The following is a 19,097-nucleotide window of genomic DNA, read 5'->3' as shown; positions in this document are numbered from 1 at the left end:
CGGGAGTCTGCTCCGGTAAGTCGGGGGTGGGCAGAGGTAAAACGCTTAGATAACCTCCCGTGCCGGCACCCCCCCCCCCGTGGGAAGTGCTGGCAGGGGAGGCTGTCTGAGCGTATCGGGGAGAAGGATGCAGGTCCCCTGCACCGCTGCGGGGGATCTGTATCTTAACCCCGCTGCCTGCCCGGCGCCCGGGACTGCATGTCCCCGAATATAGGGGGGGAAAAAAGTGCGGCCTATATTCGAGCCAATACGGTATTATGCATGGCTGGTGCTAGAGTAAGACATATACTGAGAACAGTTCCCAACTTATTATTGAGTTCATAGCGTGTGATGTGACCAAATCTTCATTTCAATTTCCACAGGTACATGAAAGAAGCTTAGATCAACAGGTTGCTGCAAATTGATTTTTTAGGACTGAACGTAATCTAAAATGTGGCCAATTTTAACTCATCTTGTAATACACATCTTCTTCTGCTGGGCAGGTAAGATGATTCTTTAATTATATATCTATGACATGTTTGCATAATACATCATAAAATAATGGCAATTCTCTTTGGTAACCTGAACCAAGTATTTTGAATTTAAAACAATTAAAACCTAATCTCTTCTGAGAATACCAAAGTGTTTTTCTTTTTTATATGAAATTAAGTTCACATTAGTAATTCATACTAATTCAACAGTATCCCTCAAAGAAAGAAAGGCAAAAAACATTGCTTTCTAAATTACCGCTCCCTTCCTAAAATTCCACTTTTTTAAAAAAAAGCTTCATTCCCTCTACTAAACTGAGACATATATATATATATATACTGTACTCATTAGTTGATATTTCCCTAAATACATTTTTGGGTGAATATGTATAATATGAAAAAAACAAAGAAGGAATTTACAATACTTAACCCCTTAAGGGCAATGGGCGGTCCCTAAACCCATTGAAAACAATGCATTTTGTCATTAAGGGGTTAAAATAAAGTACATTCTCTTTGCTGTACCGCTGAAGTCTGTGTTTTGTAAACAAAATTAGAGGCTGACAAAAGATGAAACCTTTTCAACACAAAGCATGAACCACTAATCCCAGCCAGGTAGAGCAGACACACGTCTCCTGTAGTTTCTACACGTAGTAGTCTAGAGGTTAAATGGTAACTGTGCTGAACTGAGAACAGTAGCTGGGAGCTGAAGAAGCCTTTGTAATAGTAACTGTCAGGCCACAAGGTCACATATATCTCGTTATGTTTACTTTAGTGTATTATGGCAGCACAGTTATGAGTGTTCTTTGAGCACTTTACTTCCAGATGAATCAGCTCAGCAACCAAGTACATCCCACACCGAGCCAGCTTCATAAAAGCAGTGCTTTTCAACAGATTCCTAGTCATGTATAACTAAGAACCCCTTTCCCCAAACAGTTTATCCCAAATGAGAATTTCCTGATTAAAGTTCAACAGACATTGGTTTAAATGAACTAGACAACAACAATAAAGTGGCTCTGCCCATTACTCAAATCTGACATTTCAGCAATCTGTACATTGAATAAAGATATGCAAGGGTGCTTACAGATTTAAATAATATATATATATATATATATATATATATATATATATATACACACACACATTGTATACATGTGTACTTTTTAAAGGATTGTTCCTTGTTTGTTCTCTGTGCGGCCATCGTTTTGGAACGCTTATGTCTAAAAATGCAAATAAAGACATTGTATTTAAATTCTCTTTCAGATAACAAATTTATTGAGTAAACAACTAGTAATTAAATAACTATATTTTTGATACATACATTTTTAGTACAAATAGTACTTCCATTCGCCACATTCTTGCAAGTAACAATTACAAAATGTTTATTGTTCATTTGGCATCCTGCTTGTATGTATACAATTTCCATTCCTGCTCCTACTATGTGATACTAACCAGGCAATTCTGGAAGAAAGCCATATTGGTTCCTTTCTTCGTTTTTTTCATATAATTATTTGAGCAGCAGAAAGAGGAGGAAAGACAAGTCACTCATTAATATTGCTTTTCTTGAGATCTTGAAAGTTTGTTACCCTATATACAGATATCTTGATATGATGCCACACTAATTGTACTAAAGCCACAATCTTCAATGGAACCACTATAGCAATATCTCTGTTCGCATAAAAGTAAAATGAACACTGTTGAGTCTGGTTAAATGTCTTCTTGATCCAAGAGGGTTTATTACCGGTATTAGAAAGAAAGACAAATTGCACGCAATAAGTCAAAACAAGTGTTCATTTTTAGCTGCACTGTTGAAGAAGCTTTGAAATCTACTGTTAGAATTGGGTCACAATTGTTCTTGAATTTCCAGTTCAATCAAGCATCCCATGTATTAAGTGAATGTAAAAAAAAAAGTGTCCCATACTAGCGTATACAGAAAAGCAATAACTATAATTATATATTTTAGAACATTTCTTCAATTATGCCTGCATAAAAAGGAGTGTGTGCTTAAATAATACTTTAAACCTTGTGTTTTTTGTTCCTTTTTCTACATTAGAGATTTCAAATTTAAAGTGCATGGAGGAGTTTAATCTCCTGCACTAAAGTACAAAGTAGATGCATATTAAAATAACAGAATGAATCTCCAGGGTTCCTAAGATTTCATATACCAGGACCTCCTCTGTATGATGTACCATTTGTTCCGATAACCAACAAGGAGCTCTTTTTTCACCTTTTTTTCTTTATGCAAGCTGCTTATTGCACGTGATTGAGCTATTCATAGCACATAATCAGAGGAACGTGGGTATTTATACCCGATGATGCTGGTCTATGTAGTTACAATGTACAAATGTTATTTTTCGACCTTCCCTTTCATATATATCACACTGTGCATTTGTTTCTTTGCCTGGAGTAGAGAACAGCTTTAAAAAGGTCAGAAGCAATTGGCGGCAAGAGGCATGAACAGTAAATTCATTCCAAATGACAGCTAGCATACTGAGACCACATAGGCAGTGTGAACCAGTGCAAAGTGAAATGACAGCAAGAACGTTCCAAAACGATGGCCGCACAGAGAACAAACAAGGAACAATCCTTTAAAAAGTACACGTATATACAATGTGTGTATATATATATATATATATATATATATATATATATATATATATATATAGTTACAGTTTTGGGAGAATTAGAGGCACCAGTTTATTTTAAGTATTTTATTTTGCACATATGGCCAAACTGTTGTCCTTAGCTTTTGAGGACGGTAGGGGCTGATGATGTCAGTGGCCAGGTTATATTGTAAATAACAATAAAATGGTGTATTGTGCTAATAACATTGGTAAAGTAAAATAAGGAACTTGTGGAAATCCCTTTCATTTCTAGGTGTTTATAGCCATTCACAAGAGCCTCTCACTTTTCTTGGAAGATGTCATTAGACTTGTGACATTCTTTAAAATGAATCCTGTAGACAGTGGCAAAATCCGTCCTATGTGGGAAAGGTCATTACCCTAAAGTGTGTGTGTGACATTTCAAAATGTGAAATGAAGGTGACAGTACCTACTTTATTATGGCCAGGGTGACTGTAAAGTGGCAAACAGCCAAAGCTTGTTTAAAATATACCTTTCGACATGGATTTTTTTTTTTAAATCCTCCAAAGCCTTTAATGCCTTTCTGGGTCACACAATCATGTTAAGCTCTCTGAAACTCCGGCTGGCCACAGTATGTTAGAAGATGAAAGCAGTGCATAATAATGCTTAACTTTACATGTCCAGCACCAGAGAGGTGTCCACGGCTTTGCTCATACAGTGTTGGAAGGGCAGCTCTGACTGGAGGACTTAAGTGGTTAATTTGGTTGGAAGTGAGAGATCAAAACATACATTGATTTTGGAGAGATCAATGTGAAACCCTAGCCCTGTTTTTTCGAGATAAGAGCTGATTGCTGGTTTCCTCCAGGGGTTTATGTAGAGGATTAATTTTGTACATATATTTTTTCCCCATTGAAGGTTAAAGTCTGCACAGTTTTCCCTGTCTGACAAACACAGTTCCTGCAATACTACTTAATAAGGGAATATCTAACGGGTTCACCTCGGTCACCTTTACATTACATTACATTTTTTTACAGTAGCACTAGCAGATTCTGTAGCGCTGTTACTACAGAGTCGGTAAAATAAGTTAAAATCACACACAATAACAAACTAATACAAAAGGAGAAGAAGGTCCTGCTCTTGCAAGCTTATCTTTTGTTCATAATGTCACAGATAATTCAACATTGGCTTCATTTTTGTATGGATAATTCCCATCTGTATTTCTGTTTTATTATATTGCAGAAGAAGGAAAAAGATATGGGCCAGTGTTTGAAGAGCAGCCTACTGACACAATTTATCCAGAAGAATCTCAAGAAGGAAAGGTGTCAATGAACTGCAGGGCCAGAGCAAATCCTCCCCCAGAGTACAGGTATTATTACAACAAAATGCTTTCCTTATTTTATCTTCAACGTATACAGTAGCAAACTAAAAAAAACCAGCTCATATGCTCATCATATGCTCATCAGGTTTGGTTAAAGTACATTTTATATTTCCAATGGCTCTTTCTGACCATTTATAATTCATTTTGGCGAGATAGATTTCTGCCTAGAGATGACAAGCGTCTCTGCTACGTTAAGGCCAGTAGCCAGTATAGTAAAGTATAATTTAGAAATCATTGCATATTTGCAGGTTTTAGAAAATGATGCTTTCATTTTTTGGCATTATTAACAAACATAGTTATAACAAGAATAAATTAACCATAATTTCTAAGCATCTATGACTTATTTGATATAATTGAACTGCTCATCTTGCTGGAAGCATGCTGGGTTGCTTTGATCTTATTAGACACATTTATATGTATCTGAACAGTTAGTAATAATTTTTGCTGACAGTCGTATGGCTTTCTAGTGAGTCTTATTTCCATTTTCATTATTTCTTGTTTTAAGGTGAGTCAGAATTGAAACCTATATTTGTAGGTACACATGGTCAGGTGTCGAATGGGAGAACATATATTTTCTGCTTGTATGTTATTATATTCACACCAGCTGTTTCAGTTACAATATGTTTTCATTTTTCGTCAATAATCATCACATTTGAACAATGCATTGTATTCAATTCAACAAGGGGATGATTTACAGAAACTATTTAGGAAGTCTAGAGAACAGTAATCCTGTTTTTCTGAATTATCTCTTAACAATCTGTATTTCTTTTTTTTCAGATGGAGACTAAATAACTGGGATATTAATCTTGGAGATGACCATTATACTATGGTTGGGGGTAACCTTGTAATCAAGAACCCAGATAAGTCCAGGGATCAGGGGAAATACACATGCATTGTCTCAAACATCTATGGAAAAATCATGAGTTTGGAAGCCACACTGAGTTTTGGATGTAAGCACCATACAATTTACATGTACAAATTACAACATTTTGGTTAATGTAACTTTATGCCTGGATAAAAAAATACCTACAAGACTTCTAATATGTGAATCATCTGTCTATTGATTCTGTTATAGACTAAAGTATCCTCCTTATGCATTACCTGAATCACATTGCTTCACTAGACAGGTTTTTAAGTTTTATCACCCCTGTGAAACTGCTTATGTCAGTTAAAAGTTAAAATTAATGTCATTTATGTGGCCCGACTCATTAATACACTATTTGGGCAAAAGTTTTGGGACATCCGACCATTACACCAACATGGACTTTATGACACTGCATTCTAAATACATAGATTAATATGTAGTAGGGCCTCCCTTTGCACCAGTTTCCACTCTTCTGGGAAGGTTTTTGGTGGGAATTTTTGCCCATTCATCCAGTAGAGAATTTGTGAGGTCAGACACTGATGTTGGATGAGAAGGCCTGGCTTGCGATCTCTGTTCCAGTTTGAGATGTTCGACGGGGTTGAGTTTATAGTTTTATAGTTTGAATAGATTTTAAGATGAATCTAGATCAGTATTTAAATCATATCCCTTATCACTTTCTGATATTGTTGCCAGCAACAATTTTAAGCTGTTTGGGCAAGCCATGATGTATTTTAGCTCTAGACATTGAAGTGCTCAGATTTATTGATCTTAAAGAGTGAATGTATGAATGAATTGTCAACCCTTACAATAAATGTCTGTTCACTCATAATTTTTTCATAGATCTTGATACATTTCCTGTAGAGGAACGCTATCAAGTGAGAGTAAAAGAAGGAATTGGAGCAGTCCTGATATGTGACCCCCCTCCACACTATCCAGGTAAATTAGTGCATAAGGTACATACAGATTTTCAGTAGGGCAACTACTTAAGTTGTGTAGCTCTTTAATTGTATTTACATTTATCCTTTACAAAAAATTAGCACCAGGCGTTCAGATGGAAACTGAGTAGTTATATATATATATACAGATATACCGTATTGGCCCGAATATAGGCCGCACTTTTTCCCCCCACTTTAAGTCTTTAAAGTGGGGGTGCGGCCTATATTCGGGGTCTGACGCCCGGGACATGCAGTCCCGGGCGCCGGGCAGGCAGTGGGGTTAGGATACAGATCCCCCGCAGCGGTGCAGGGGACCTGTATCCTACTGTCTGATACGCTCAGACAGCCTCCCCTGCCGGCACTTTCCACGGGGGGAGTAGCGGCACGGGAGGTTGCCTAAGCGCATCGCACGGACGTTCACCGGCAGCGGCGATGCGCCGTTGCCGGTGAACGTGCGCACGATGCATTCTAACCCCCCCGACTTACCAGGGCAGACTCCCGGGTGTCTTGCAGGGCCGGGGGAAGACATCTACGCAATACGCGTATACAACTTCCGGTGCCGGCACTTCCGCTGAGTGCCAGCACCGGGAGTTGTATACACGATGTGCATAGATGTCCCCCTCCGGCCCCGTAAGACACCCGGGAGTCTGCGCTGGTAAGTCGGGGGGGGGACAGAGTGGCAGCATATCGGGGGGAGGACAGAGTGGCAGCATATCGCGGGGAGGACAGAGTGCCAGCGTATCTCGAGGGGGGGGGGAGGACAGAGTGGCAGCGTATCTCGAGGGGGGGGAGGACAGAGTGGCAGCGTATCTCGAGGGGGGGGAGGACAGAGTGGCAGCATATCTCGGGGAGGGGGAGAGGACAGAGTGGCAGCATATCTCGGGGAGGGGGAGAGGACAGAGTGGCAGCATATCTCGGGGGGGGGGAGAGGACAGAGTGGCAGCATATCTCGGGGAGGGGGAGAGGACAGAGTGGCAGCATATCTCGGGGGGGGGACAGAGTGGCAGCATGTTTTTTGGTGCTTTTTTAAAGAAAAAAACTTTTTTCTTTAAAAAAGCACCAAACTTTTAGGGTGCGGCCTATATACGGGGGCGGCCTATATCCGAGCCAATACGGTATATGTAAAAGTAAGAAAGCAGTTTCAGTGCAACTTAATCAACAGTAGGCACATTGCATTGGTGGATATGGTGACCACTTTTACCACTTGTTCTTGTTCACCATTGTTCTTGCAAAAGGCCTGAGAGTTGATTTCTGAATCAGTACTTCTTGGACCCAAAAAAATCTTTACAATTTTCTTAAGGCTCCAAATAGCCCAAAATGTTTGGGTACTGTTGCCCCAGAGATCTTTAAAGTCTAATAAAAAAGCTTGTTATTATATGAGATAAAACAATAGCTCCGGTATCTACATATCTCTTTAAGCTGTCTTAATGTATGCAACAGATTAAACCTATGATTTTAAGGAACTGTCCTAATATCTTGATGATTCAGCTAATGCTATTATTAGAAGAATGAAACCTCTGAATAAAAAAAGTATAGTATAAGAAGAGGTACACATTAAAAAGCCCAAATCAGTAGATTGTAAAAAAGAAAAAGGTTTTGCCATTTATAAATGAAGGGATACAAATACATAGGTAGTTACAATATACCTGAAAGTTCCAGTTATGTCCCTAGTGAGTAATTCAATGCAGAGTTTACATATGCTTTCTTCCCAGGGCACATGGGAAGGTTCAAAATAGTAGACAGAATGAAATACAAACTAGATCAGAATAATACAGGCTGTTTGTGTCTAAGTTTTTATACACATTGCCCTTCAGTACTGCCTGTCTAGTTTCTGTTGTACTGTATATCTCTTTAAAGCAGAGACCAAAACTTTCAATTGCACAACATAACGCAAAACACAAACCTTGACAATATATATGCCTAATCAAGTCAATGGTGTATAAGTTCAACATTTACAATTAGGGGTACTTGTCTCTAATAAGTATATTGATCCATAGGGTATTTCTTCTAACGTATCTCTTTTATTCCACTTAGATGACCTTAGTTACCGATGGCTTTTAAATGAGTTCCCAGTCTTCATTGCAATGGATAAACGGCGATTCGTATCACAAACGAATGGAAATTTGTATATTGCTAAAGTAGAACAATCTGATAGAGGAAATTACTCTTGTTTTGTTACCAGCCCTTCAATAACAAAAAGCGTATTCAGTAAATTTATACCCCTTGTACCACAGTCTGACAGTAAGTATCAAACACTTTTGTTGATATTTTTAAATGGAAAGTGTACCAAGACTTTCTTTCCAATATGACAGATCACTTTAGTTTCCCGTGGGACATAAGATTTTTGTAAAAGACAGCATGTATGTTGCAATAATGTTTTTCCCCCAAACTGGACTGCACTGGTGTTTAATTGAGTTTACTTGCTAAAATAGGAGTTTGTAAGTGCATTTCTGAGTGCATTCGAGGAAGGGTGGCCAAGTTTACTATGTAGGACCAACCTTGGTAAATTTCTACTGCAAGAAGGACTGTGCGGGACCTGCATAATGTATAGTTCAGTGAGATGTGAGATTTCTTGAAAGTCATCATACTGAGACAGGGGTGGCTCTGCTTTTCTTGGAAAGTAAACTTCCCCCATTGCAAAATAGATAGCTCTTTAAGACGCATAATTAAGTCGGTGAGGCGAAACTGCAACTTTCCTGCAGGCCCCTCATTTCTCACAATACAATTCATAATTACAGTGACTAGAGGGTATTGCAATAAATAATGTAATGAGTGTAACTATTAAACAAGTGTTTGCATTATTTTGTACCAATAATTGCACATACATACAGTAGGTGACTGAGGCCTTTAAAGAGCATTGTACAAATATTCTGTACTAAATGATATTGTTACAGCCCCCAATGTACTAATTACTTGCATTTTAGGTTCCTAGCTGCAAGAATATATCTTTTTATTGACTTTGTATTGATAATATCTTAATGGATAAAAAATATCAAATGCCTCAGACTCACAATCTATTTTATTTCTGATTAAACATCTTGAGGGAAGCTCCCAAAAAATGAAAATGTCACATTATCTAGATGCTGCTCAGTTGCTTTGCTGTTAGAGCAGCACCATGGGAGTCATGAAAAAAAGGTATATTAAAAAAAGTACCTTCAAAAACAGTAAGAAAGTGACAATAAATCATTTGCTCTGGACTTTTTAAGTAGTGGTTTAGTAATCACTGGCATTTCTATTTACCTCATCACAATATGTGTGGGATTTTTGAATTACCTTTGCTTGTTGTGTGCTACTGAAATCATAGGTTGATACAAATGCTAATTTGTTTCATGGTCATGTAATTGACATTCAAAATCATTTCTGGAAACATTGGCTCATTTATAATATATATAGATTTATGTTATAATATACTGTAATGCTGCATATATATATATATATATATATATATATATATATATATATAATTTTTTTAACAAATAAGAGGGTCGCCTAAAGGACCCATATTTGAGCAAATATAAATATATCAATTACGTGGATTATTTTGAAACATCGCCCAATGATGGGTTACATTTCAAATGGGTTTGATGTATCTGTTCTGTAGATATATTAAACTGTAATGTTTTGTATCACTAAGGATTTTTCTAATATATACATATATATTTTTATAGCATCCACTAAAAGATATCCAGCAGATATTAGCGTTGGATTCAAAGATACGTATGCATTAAAGGATCAAAATGTGACTCTGGAGTGCTTTGCTTTGGGAAAGTAAGTATACATCATATGTCCCCCCTCCACTATAAAATACTCTCTCTCCTAATAAAATCAACATAAAAGACAAGGGGAGACACATTTATATAAGTATTATGTTTTTATTATTATTCATTGTTAAACTTTAATCTCTTTCTAAGTTAGTTAAATTTAATAACAGGAAATATACAAAACTTTGCTTGGCCTCCCACCAGGAAAAATGTGTCCTGCCATACCGCATGCAAATGGTTTAGCATCAAGAAAAGGTTGATTGTTTTGGTACCTAAGGGCATATTAGTGAATATTAAAATCCCAAAGTAAATGTGTCTCCCAGCACAGTTTCTAAGCTACCTATTCACTGTATTATTCCAGTCCTGTTCCTGTAATTCGATGGAGGAAGGTTGATGAGCCAATGCCAGCTACGGCAGAGGTAAGCATGTCTGGAGCTGTCCTGAAAATCTTCAATATTCAGCCTGAAGATGAAGGAACATATGAATGTGAAGCAGAAAACATAAAGGGAAAAGACAATCATCAAGCACGGGTTTATGTACAAGGTAGGTACTTACTAATTTTTCCGATTATTTTTTTGTAAAATATAATCTCCTTTAAAGGGGTATGCCAAAGGTAAAACCTTTCACTTCATTAGGAGTCATTTACTAGAGTCAGTTGTTTGCAGTGCCTCCAACTTAACTGCACATTTGGCTTGCGTCATATGCTTCTACTGTGTGTGTGTGTGTACTGTACAGCATAGTGTAGTGAATGAAGGATGCAATTCATCCTTCAGCCACTAGATGCTGCTGGTTACATGCATGTACATATACAGGGCGGAAAATAACCATTTGCTGGGGGTTCAGAGAAAAATGTAATGGATGTAGGCAGTCTAAAAATCTTACCCAGTACAAGCTTACATGTCAGTAGTCAATATGTCCCACAGTCTCCCTCACAGCCCTTAGTGTGTTACAACAGGGCTTGCTGATATTGGATGCTATTATGTCTTTGCTGTCTTGAGATCATTTTCAATGAAACAGATAAAGAGGGGGTTAGGTAAGTTCTTAGTTTTAACCCCCTCATTCCACTGTATGTAGAATAGAGGGTGGGAATGGTTGGGGGTAAGGTGGGTGACATCCTCGTTTGCAGCTGGCACATGTTCAACTTGCAAGCACTTGCATCATTTCAAAAGCAATTGAAGTGATGATAAGTATTTGAGCTTCTTTTTCAGTTGCAGAAAAGTACATCTAGACTGTTTCAATTTTTTATGGGATGTCTCTAACTCCACTGCAAACTCGTCTTTTAGTGAATTGACCCAAATTAATTATAATCATACTATTGCTTGGGATTACTCGTCTATGTGTGTTGTCTGTAGTAGCGTATTTGATATTAACAGTCCAATGGCTGTCCCTGTCTGTATTTTTGTTTTAATTATATGGTAAGATTATGAAAATACAATCATGATAACATTGGGTTTTGTTTTCTTTTGTTTTCTTTCTATTGCTTTTAGCTCAGCCCGAATGGGTAGAACATATAAATGACACAGAGAGAGATATAGGCAGTGATCTGCACTGGCCCTGTATTGCAAAAGGAAAGCCAGTGCCTACCATTAGATGGCTGAAAAATGGAACATCAGTAAGTGGGCAATCTTTTTTCAAACATGCATTTATTGTTTGAAAAACCGACAAAGTATAAAGTATGTTGACACCTCTACATAAACAGTTATTGATTTTAGGTTTCAGCCACATCCATTGCTAACAGGTGTATAAAATCAAGCACGTAGAGAGCCACCTCCATAGACAAACATTGGCAGTAGAATGGGTTGTATTTAAGAGCTCAGTGACTTTTAATGTGGCACTGTCATGGGATGCCACCTTTGCCACAAGTCAGTGCATGATATATCTACCTTTAAATTTTCCCCAGTGCATGTAAGTGCTATTATTGTGAAGAGGAAATGTCTAGGAGTAACAGCATCTCAGCTATGAAGCAGTAGACCACACACTCACAGAGTGGGGCTACTGAGTGCTGAAACACATATCGCCTAAAAATCACCTGTCATCTGTAGCATCACTCTATACAGTGTTCCAAACTGCCTCTAGAAGCAACATACGCACAAGCACTGTGTCACGGGAGCATCGTGAAATGGGTTTCCATTGGCAAGCACCTGCACAAAATGCCAAGCGTCAGCTGGAGTGGTGAATCTGGATTTGGTGGATTCCAGGAGGACTCTTCCTACTGGAATGCATAGCGTCTACTGTAACGTTTGGTGGGGGAGGAATAATGGTCTGAGGTTGTTTTTCATGGTTTGGGCTAGACATTTTAGACAGTTGTATGCTTCCAGCTATGCGGCCCTTTTCTCTCTCATCATGACTGTGCTCCAGTGTGCAAAGCAAGGTCCGTAAGTAGATGGTAGGGATGAATTGGAACTTAAATTGCGACCTTTTTGTCTAAAAGGGTGCTCAACTCCTTAATGCCCATGGTTTTGGAGTGAAATGTCTAACAAGCTTATATAGGTTTAATGGCCAGGTGTCCACATACCTTTGATAATATAATATATACTGTATACATCTATAAGGACAGCTTGCTGAGCTCTGTTCATTTGTGATTAGTGTAATTGATAACCTGCCTAACTGTGGAAATGTGTGACTGAGCAGTTCATAGTTATATAGATATTAGGTTAAAACTATGAAAAGAGTCTGTTATAATCCACTTGTTTTGGACGATCCAGAAGAAAGCAAATAGGAAAAAGTGCACGTTGACTGAATATTCCATATATCTCATTTTATAATTCTATGTTTCTGTTTCTATTTCAGTATGGAAAGGGTGAATTAAAAATATGGGGATTAACTTTGAAAGATGCTGGAATGTATCAGTGTATAGCTGAAAACCACTATGGGATCATACAAGCTAATGCAGAGCTGAAAGTCATCGGTCAGTCTCATTTATTGTCCATATATAATTGACACCCTAATAGGAAGAGTATTCTGATTTCTAACGTGATCTCTGTTTTTCTTCAGCGTTAGCCCCTACTTTTGAATTAAATCCTATGAGAAAGAAGGCTTTAGCTGCTAAAGGAGGACGTGCAATCATTGAATGTAAACCCAAAGCTGCACCAAAACCCAAATTCTCATGGAGTAAAGGAACAGAATTGCTCACAAATAATTCTAGGTTTGTATAACATCTTGTCCATTTTCTGTATTTAGTAGGACACATACAGAAAATGTGTTTGAGATGTAGAACAAATGCTATTAAGGTATTATTTGTATGGCACCGGCATGCATCCTTTTTTATGCCATCTGAAAAAGAGACTTCTGCAGCCCCACAAACTTACATCTTTTTTCTATGTTGGCCTAATAAAAGTTATCAACTTGAACTAAAGACTCCATGCGTCATTTCACAATAATTAGCTGTAATAATGTATTACAAAATAGCGACCACAGATGTACTTTATGTGATATTATTGCCTCCAAAGACAGCTGCCGACTTTGTCAGTACACACAGTCACAGTATAGTATCCAGCTTTTGTTTTTTAGTTACTGTAAATGTGTTATAAATATTTGGGTTGAAAAACTCTAATTGAAAGCAAAATTAAGTTTTTTTTATTGAAGTTGATAATGTTTTTTGGGCCAACATAAAAAAAAATGTAGAATCACATATAGCTTTTATTACTATGTATAAATATCATAGCGAAGTAACACACTTCGTATAGTATAGGCTGTAGAGTACATATCAGGCATTGACAGCAACAGGCTTTGTTGGAGACATTTTAAAAATGCCTTTATTTTGATTACCCTTGGTACAGGTACTTGGTCATAGTACTTATCACAACCTCATAGAGGTTCACATTTTAGTCCTAAACATTGATAATTCAGATAATAATTACTGTACACAACTTAATATCTACACAGAAGTGTGTTGATCACTCACTTAATGAGTTCTGCTTCTGTTGCCGAAGGGCTTATTTTCAAATGGTCTTTTGGGTATTCCGGTATTTTCATAGTCATTGTAGTTGAATAAAATTGGCCTCAGGTGCTATGCAGAGCACTCTTTTATGTACACTGTATGGGGGGAGAAATAAAAATGAAACCGCTACAGGCAATCAGATAATATGAATGCCTCGTCAAGTTTACCCACTGTCTGACATGGACGGATTAAACATGCAAATCCCAAGTTCCCTGGAGAATAGTTTGGGTGTCTGCAATGAACATTTAATAAATTCTCTAGCGCCATCTGATGTTTGTATAATGGCAATCAGATAATAAAACATAATAAAAATTGCCTAAAAGCATGCAAATATTGCACAAGCCAAAAAATATATGTATAGCTATGTAAGGCAGAGTATAAGAGGTACATAGCAAGTCACCTGTTGTGCAACATGCTTCCAAGCTGTCCATCTTTGGAATTCTCTTTGGGACCTTATAACTTCAGAAACTATGTCCCCTTAGCTTTAAATAAGTATTAACCATTGTTTGAAATGTCCTTTGTAAAAAAAAAATGTTTGCTCAGTATGTTGATTTTTTTTGTATTTAGGATATTAATTTGGGAGGATGGCAGCCTGGAAATCATTAATATCACAAAACTGGATGAAGGCAGCTACACTTGTTTTGCAGAGAATGACAGAGGAAAGGCAAACAGCACAGCAACTCTTTCTGTTACAGGTAAAGTTGAGTGGTCAAAAATCACTCACTTGGAGTTGTAAATCTTTGGGTCATCAGCAAAAAGACATACGTTACCCTCAGACCTTCCGCACTATCCCTTATAAAAGTATACAATAGAATGGATCCAAGTACAGATCCCTGAGGTACCCCACTGGTAACAAGAACTTGCTCTGAATATACACCATTGACTACAACCCTCTTGTGGGTCACTCAGCCACAAATCTATTCAATAATATTGATATACGTTTGATAATATATTGATATGTCTTCTATGTGGGGCAATGTCAAAAACGTTACTGAAATCTAGATACGCAATGTCTACTGTACCATCCTAAATCTATTATTTTAGTCATCTAATAAAAAATCAATAAGATTAGTTTGGCATGATCTTCCTGAAGTGAACCCGTGTGGTTTCTGCTCTTGAAATCCAATGCGATTTTAGATGTCAAACAATCCTATCTTTTAACATTGTTTACATTAATTTCCCCACTACTAATGTATTTCTAAACTAAAATGTAATTAAAAATGATATTTCTAATTTTAACTTTTCACTTTGTATAGCTGCTACAAAGATTACCCTTGCTCCTTCCAATGCTGATGTTACTGTTGGAGAAAATGCAACCATGCAGTGCCATGCATCCCATGACCCTTCTTTGGACCTCACATTCATCTGGTCCTTGAATGGCTTTGCAATCGAATTTGACAAAGAGGATGGCCACTACGAACGGAACACAAGGGTAAGCTGATCACATGATCACATTAAAAATAATTTAAAAATGGACTAATTGAACTATAGGTCAATGGTATTTAATGCATTATTTGCAGTATATATATATATATATATATATATATATATATATCTTACTACTTACACATATGTGTACAGTGAATATTAATTTGTTTTCATAGCAACAGATATTTTGCATTGTGTTACCTTTGGATTTATTCGGTTGGTTCTGACTCCACATTCTTGCTAGATTTCAAATAACCAATTACTGACATGTGTGGTTAATGGGGTGCCTTAAATCTGTCTAGAAATATATAGTTTCCTGTTAGCATTCAGTAATGACTTTTTGAAATTAAATTACATATCTACCCTGAAATTGTGGTCACTGTGTACTCATGTCCAGTCTCCACATTTGCTTTGTAAGCGATCTTATTGCCATTAAAAGCATATTCCTTTGAGGAAAGAAAATTCTAGCTGTACCGCAAACAATATTTTAGCCCATTATAAACTACTTTATTTTTTTATTTGCTTACTCAATACAGTATGCCAGTAATTGTCTTTAGTGAATTGTATGTTCAGATGGTGGTCAACCAATGGAGACTTTTCGAACACTTGAATTTGACTCTGAAAATACCTATAACTTACACGGCAGTTGTTGTTTTTGGATTATGCATTTTGTACGAATTCCATTTAAATAGTTAGAGTTCTTCTGTATGAAGTATTCTCCAGTTCTCCTGGTTATAATGTTGTACATATTGCTGTGTGTGATGTGCACTACATTAACTTTAACAAAGTTTACAAAGTTTGACTATGACGTGCATTTTGGCTGAACTAAAAGAAAAAAAAGTTAGCAAGAGCTTTTATTTTCTTCAAAGGGACCATTGAAGAAAACAGTGTTTGCTTCAATAATGCCATTTATTTTATTTAAATGGGGTGTTTCACTTTTTGTTCACTTTCTAGTATACTACTAGGGCATTCGGGGCAGGCATTACAGACGTATAGTCATGGCTGTGCTAAAAATGAAATTGGCCTTCACCCAGTGTACAGTAGAGAGTGAAAACACAAACACTCTCAAGAATTTCCAAATCAAGTACAATTGATAAAACGAAATGGGTCATCCTCATATTATTACATGACTTCAACATTTTACTGTAATGAGGAAATAGCACAAATATTGCATCCATTATTCACAAAAGAAAAAACTATATAATGTTTTATACTGACAACAACTCAGAGATGCCCGTGTTTTCTAGTATTGTTGCGGTAAACATTTGTTGACCCTGTGCAAATGAAAGGGTATATTGTTTATGAAGATTCAATGTTAACAGATTCAGATCTAAGTTCTTTAGAAGCAACACTGACCCTTTATGCTCATAAATGAAGCTCAGAACTATGACTGAATCTTGAAAAAAAAGAAAGAGATATAGTCAAATAATTGCATCTCATTCAATTTTTGCACCTGAGAAGATCAAATGAATGTCACGGAATCACAACTTTAATTATTTTGACACAAAATCCCACGTTGAAGCCCTGCTCCCCATGTGTTCACTTCAGTTTATTTTTTCTGGTGGAGGAGCGGTGGTTGTCCATGCCTACTCCCCACCGACTTTCCCTACCACCAAAGCCTGTTTGGAGCTAACCTTGCCCCTAAGTTAATACGGTAATATATGAATATTAATAATCCTAATAATAGTCAACTTAATTAAACATCAGGCAATAGGTGTATGTTTTGTTAATGGTGCAACATATACAAGTTAAGCTAAATTCCAAGTTGGATTGTGTTCAAACAGTTGCTTTTGTTATTATTCCAGTGCTGTCTGATATCAGTCCAATTTTTGTTCTTTTAAAATTAAGCCTGTACCTACCATGAACAATTTTCAATTATGCTTTGAGAGGATAACTTTGTATGATTAGCGACCAAAGCCCCTAACTCAGCATTCCATTGGAAGTATTAAGCTCTTTAGTTGCTTCTTAAGGCACGGGTATAATGACTATGTGACTGAAGTATGCATACAAAATTCTTGGTTTTAGCTTTTTATGACCTTCATTAATTCTCACAAAATTCAGTTAATACAGAATGAAAGAGGAATTCCAACTCTAACCACCATACTTATTTGGTTACTACTACAAGTATATATGAAACATTTCACCAGTGCTCCACAAGTCAAACTCACAATACACACAGGTTGTGCTCTGAAGTCAAAATACCAAATTGCTGAAATCTATCCGGTATTAAAGCAGAAATATAACACACATTATATAGTCCACTTGTATTATAAAGTAAGTACCGGTATATGTATCAGTAATGGTTTGCAGGTGTAAAGATTATTGAATGTTTTAGGTTCTGGCAAGGGAAGTCTATGAATATGTACTTTTCAGGGTTTTTAATGGCAACTTCTTTATGCACACATCCTGTTATGATAATATGCGGGCTCATGCAGAGGACATGACGGTGATCGTTGCAGAAGTGGGTGGCAAAGGGCATTAACATGATTTTTGGAAAATCTCATGAAGTGCTTGTCTTTGAGGTTTATCCAAAGAGTCACCATGTATGATGATGATAAGGGCGTATTTATAGTTCCTCCACTGAATGCAAATGCCTTCTTATATTAACCACTAAGTATCTTTGGAATGATCAGCGTATTGATATTCCTTCTTAATTGTGTAACTGTCTATGAACTAAAATACTATTACTTTCCTACGTACTGGTTGGTGTAGTTGACTTAATCACCAGTTGAGTAGAAAGATGGCCATTTCAGCATAACATAACAATGATAAAGATTAGCATGTTGTGGTTGCGGTAAATAGCTAGCAGTTGTTCAAAAATAACTTCTCATTATTCTAACGTATATTGCACTCAAGTACTGCTACTCATGGAGTCATGGAAAGAACTGTGTATAGAATCTCTTAGCCCTCTGCGTGTATTGAGGCTTAATCATGTTTCATGTGAGCTGGCGGCGCATTGTTTCGTGTGACACGCTCTAACAGAAAAAGAACCAAGGGTGCATTTACTTTGTGTAATTACTAAAGCTGCTTGTGTTCCATGTGCCAGAAACATCACTAATGGCTTCACGCTTTTGGTGAGCATTACACATTTCATAAGCCTTCCCGTGATCAGACAGCCACAGGCTATAAAACCATTCTAGCCTGACATGTATTAGTATATCTGTTTGTCTCTGGTGTTGGTATAATATGTTGATCTGCTATTGCTTGTGAGTGTTAAATTAAAACAGAAGAACAGATTAACAATTCCCACGTTTATTTTTAATTAAAAATGAAACATCTCATGCGGGATCACAGAATGCTCCAATCCATAATAAATCTTAACATTAGCTTAAAAATCCATTCAGGGACTCACTGACTGTCCACAAGATATGATCATAATATTGACCTCAGTCGAATGCACTTCTTTGGTGGGACCAAAGTAAATCGTTACTCTCCATATTCAATTTGAACCAATTACTTGCTTTTACTGGCATGTCTGTGGAGTACTAGAGGTCCATTAGCCGCATATTTATTGCATTACCTGACAAAAAAAATTGTTAGGCTTCACAAGAGTGTCTCTTGGGGACACTAAACGTGCAGAATTACAGAATTTGATATAAGCTTTTATAAAACGTGGCTGGATTACTACAGATTCAGCATGGAAACATCTCACGTCACAAGCTGACAGGGCTTATTATACAGTAAACATGGGCTGGCATAGTAAGGAGAAAATGTATACCTTAACTGTGCTCTAAAAATGCTTTA

At 37.1% G+C, this 19,097-nt stretch overlaps 1 protein-coding gene across 2 annotated transcripts in view; it reads left to right on the top strand.

Moving 5' to 3' along the window:
• The window catches only part of CNTN1 (contactin 1), a 68,730-nt gene that overhangs the window by 38,870 nt on the left and 10,763 nt on the right, over window positions 1-19,097 (top strand). For both annotated transcript variants that reach the window (XM_053463094.1, XM_053463093.1), the window contains 12 exons: window positions 363-482; window positions 4,286-4,412; window positions 5,202-5,374; window positions 6,130-6,225; window positions 8,259-8,465; window positions 9,893-9,992; window positions 10,347-10,528; window positions 11,473-11,597; window positions 12,776-12,893; window positions 12,980-13,130; window positions 14,493-14,620; window positions 15,182-15,357. In XM_053463094.1, the coding sequence (XP_053319069.1) occupies window positions 431-482; window positions 4,286-4,412; window positions 5,202-5,374; window positions 6,130-6,225; window positions 8,259-8,465; window positions 9,893-9,992; window positions 10,347-10,528; window positions 11,473-11,597; window positions 12,776-12,893; window positions 12,980-13,130; window positions 14,493-14,620; window positions 15,182-15,357 (1,635 nt within the window). In that variant the 5' untranslated portion in view covers window positions 363-430. The remainder of the gene's footprint in view (window positions 1-362; window positions 483-4,285; window positions 4,413-5,201; window positions 5,375-6,129; window positions 6,226-8,258; window positions 8,466-9,892; window positions 9,993-10,346; window positions 10,529-11,472; window positions 11,598-12,775; window positions 12,894-12,979; window positions 13,131-14,492; window positions 14,621-15,181; window positions 15,358-19,097) is intronic.

Source organism: Spea bombifrons, chromosome 4, assembly GCF_027358695.1.
Source record: "Spea bombifrons isolate aSpeBom1 chromosome 4, aSpeBom1.2.pri, whole genome shotgun sequence".
Lineage (NCBI taxonomy): Eukaryota > Metazoa > Chordata > Amphibia > Anura > Pelobatidae > Spea > Spea bombifrons.
Note: the sequence above shows the minus strand (reverse complement) of the source record. Positions and strands in the feature narration are given on the sequence as shown.